This window comes from Austrofundulus limnaeus, unplaced genomic scaffold (assembly GCF_001266775.1).
Source record: "Austrofundulus limnaeus strain Quisiro unplaced genomic scaffold, Austrofundulus_limnaeus-1.0 Scaffold725, whole genome shotgun sequence".
NCBI lineage: Eukaryota > Metazoa > Chordata > Actinopteri > Cyprinodontiformes > Rivulidae > Austrofundulus > Austrofundulus limnaeus.
The window spans coordinates 12102-14565 of NW_013953127.1; the positions used below are offsets into that span (position 1 = coordinate 12102).

The window sequence follows — 2464 nt, forward strand, 5'->3', positions numbered from 1 at the left end:
TATATATATTGCCTGGGTAGGTTTAAAGAAAATAAAACTTTAAAAAAGAGAAGAAAYAGGGGAGATTTGATTGAAGTGCTTAAATAAACACTTGATTTAGAGTCAGTTTATTGCCATACTTTTTTACAGTACAATGCAATAGAACTTTATTTAAAATGCACTTTAAATAACACCACATTGGCCAAMGTGCTGAACACCTAAAATAAGTTTTTTACAGTATATGTGAGCATTTTTGACTGTTTGATGGATGTTAAATTCAAAATAAAAGAAAATAAAACTACTTACAATAAAATTGTAATATTTTGCATGGACTTCTTTATGTTTCCCCAGAGTTCATCTGGGCTTGTCTGGGTAGAGGTTTTGGCAATTATTAAGAGACACTGTTCARTACAGCTCAGGGTAATTAGCTACTAAACAAAGGATATAGCATCAGATAAACCTGAAAAATTAATAGTTAGAATTAAGTCAGGACTAAACCAMAAATCTAACTTGTGGTCTCTCTTACAGTGTGATCCTCCATCTGAGCAACGACTCACAACACACATTCCCTCTAAGACCATCACTCAACAGTCACTGCAAGGCAAGACGGTTAGTAGCAAGCTTTTTCCCCTACACTTTGTTTATTAAGATAGTACAATATATTACTGGGCTGCAACTGCTGAAAACTAGCTTGTAAATGATTTGATGAGAAAGATTCCTGAATGTCTTACAACTTTCATAGTGGTTCTCTTATTTCCTTGCTTCTTGTCTTGTTGCTTAAATTTTGAAAATGTTCGGAACCTGTGAATGACAAATATTTTTCTCTCAAAATCGTCAATCCCTGGTATTCTCAAAGTGCTAGATCTCTGTTTTGCTTCTCACCCTGTCTCTAAGGGAGAGCCCAGACACCCTGTGGAGGAAACTCATTTTGGCCGCTTGTATCCACAATCGTTTTATTTTGGTCACTACCCAAAGCTCGTGACCATAGGTGAGGGTAGGAACGTATATCAGCTGCTAAATTGAGAGCTTTGCCTTTTGGCTCAGCTTTCACTTCACCACAACAGTTCGGTACATCGCACGCATCACAGCAGATACAGCACTAATCAGCCTATTGATCACTCACTCCATTTTTTGGATTTTTTTTTTTAAATTGTCAGTCATAAACAGTTTTTGGGAACATTTCTTAAGGTTATTCCACATGAACACTATCTATACCAGTGGTTCCCAAATTTGGTGTCGGAACCCAAAGTGGGGTCCTGAAACATCAAGGTGGGGTCCTTAAAAGATTTTATAAATTAATTACATTTTTGCCTTAGTTGCCTAAAACATATAAATGTAGAACAATAAATATTGTTACTATGCCCACGTTGACCTCATACAAATGTTTATCATCCAAAACTAGCTGGGGGCACAGGTCTCTGCTACTGTTATTTTRTGGGTCAAAAGCTGAAATGTTTGGGAACCACTGCACTTCAGAAATCAATTTAAAGGGTAATAAAATAATTGGTGATGTAATATTTCCCCTTTATATATTACAAAAACACAAAATAAGTATAAATAAGCGTTTATATTTGTGTACAAGCTGTTTAGATTGTCAAAAAGCCTTTGTTTTTAGGGTTATTAACAAAGTTTGTGTACTCAGACCAGTAATATTTGGGGTCACAAGTTTTTGCAATGAATATTTTGTGGGTCAGAAGATAAAAAGTTTGGGAACCACTGATCTATACTATCTTTGGGATCTTTCCTCCAGAGGCCAGAGTCTCTGAAACAGCATTTGCCTCATTAATAACCCATATGTTAAAAAAAAATAAATAAATTAAGTTTAAAGGAAAAGGTAAGTCTTAGATTTAGTCTTAAAAGTAGACAGAATGTCAGCCTTATGAACAGAAACTGAATATTAGGTCCACAAAAGAACCTGATATCCGAAAGCTTTGCTTCTCAATTTACTTTGGAAACTCTAGTAAACCTGCATTCTGAGAGTGAAGTGATCTGTTAGAAAAATATGGAACAAGATTTTAATATAAGATGGAGCTTGGTTGTGGATAGTTTTGTGTGTTAGAAGTAAAATAATAATAAAAAAATAAACATAATTTTCTAAAAAATTGACGGGAACATTGGAAATAAGCTAAAACTGGAGAAAAATCTAAGTCTCATCAGAACTCTGAAAACATCATTTTGGATGAGCTGAAGGGATTTAAGAGTTTTTTTGGAGACCCAGATAATAAAGTGGCCATTTAAAGGTCATTCTTGAATGTTTCAGCTTTGTGTTAGAGTTAATTGTAGTCTTTGTTTTTCCTCCTGTGGAATGATGCATCCAGCCCGAAGAGCTGACTCTGCTGCTGATCAAACTGCGCCGGCAGCAGGCGGAGATCAACAGTCTGCGGGAACACACAGTAGCTCAACTAATGGCCTTGGGTGGGGAGGGGCCTAACGCCAAGGTCAGTACTCACTGTGTGTATGTGTACCTGTGTGTGTGTGTGTGTGT

General features: G+C 36.1%; 1 protein-coding gene across 5 annotated transcripts in view; it reads left to right on the top strand.

The window, feature by feature from the left end:
• Positions 1-2464, top strand: part of LOC106532175 (pleckstrin homology domain-containing family A member 5) — a gene marked incomplete at its 5' end in the record, with an annotated part of 87284 nt that overhangs the window by 11505 nt on the left and 73315 nt on the right. For all 5 annotated transcript variants that reach the window (XR_001312033.1, XM_014028188.1, XM_014028189.1 and 2 more), the window contains 2 exon segments: positions 508-588; positions 2298-2417. Coding sequence is in view for 4 of the 5 variants with exons in the window: in XM_014028188.1 (XP_013883642.1) it covers positions 508-588; positions 2298-2417 (201 nt within the window).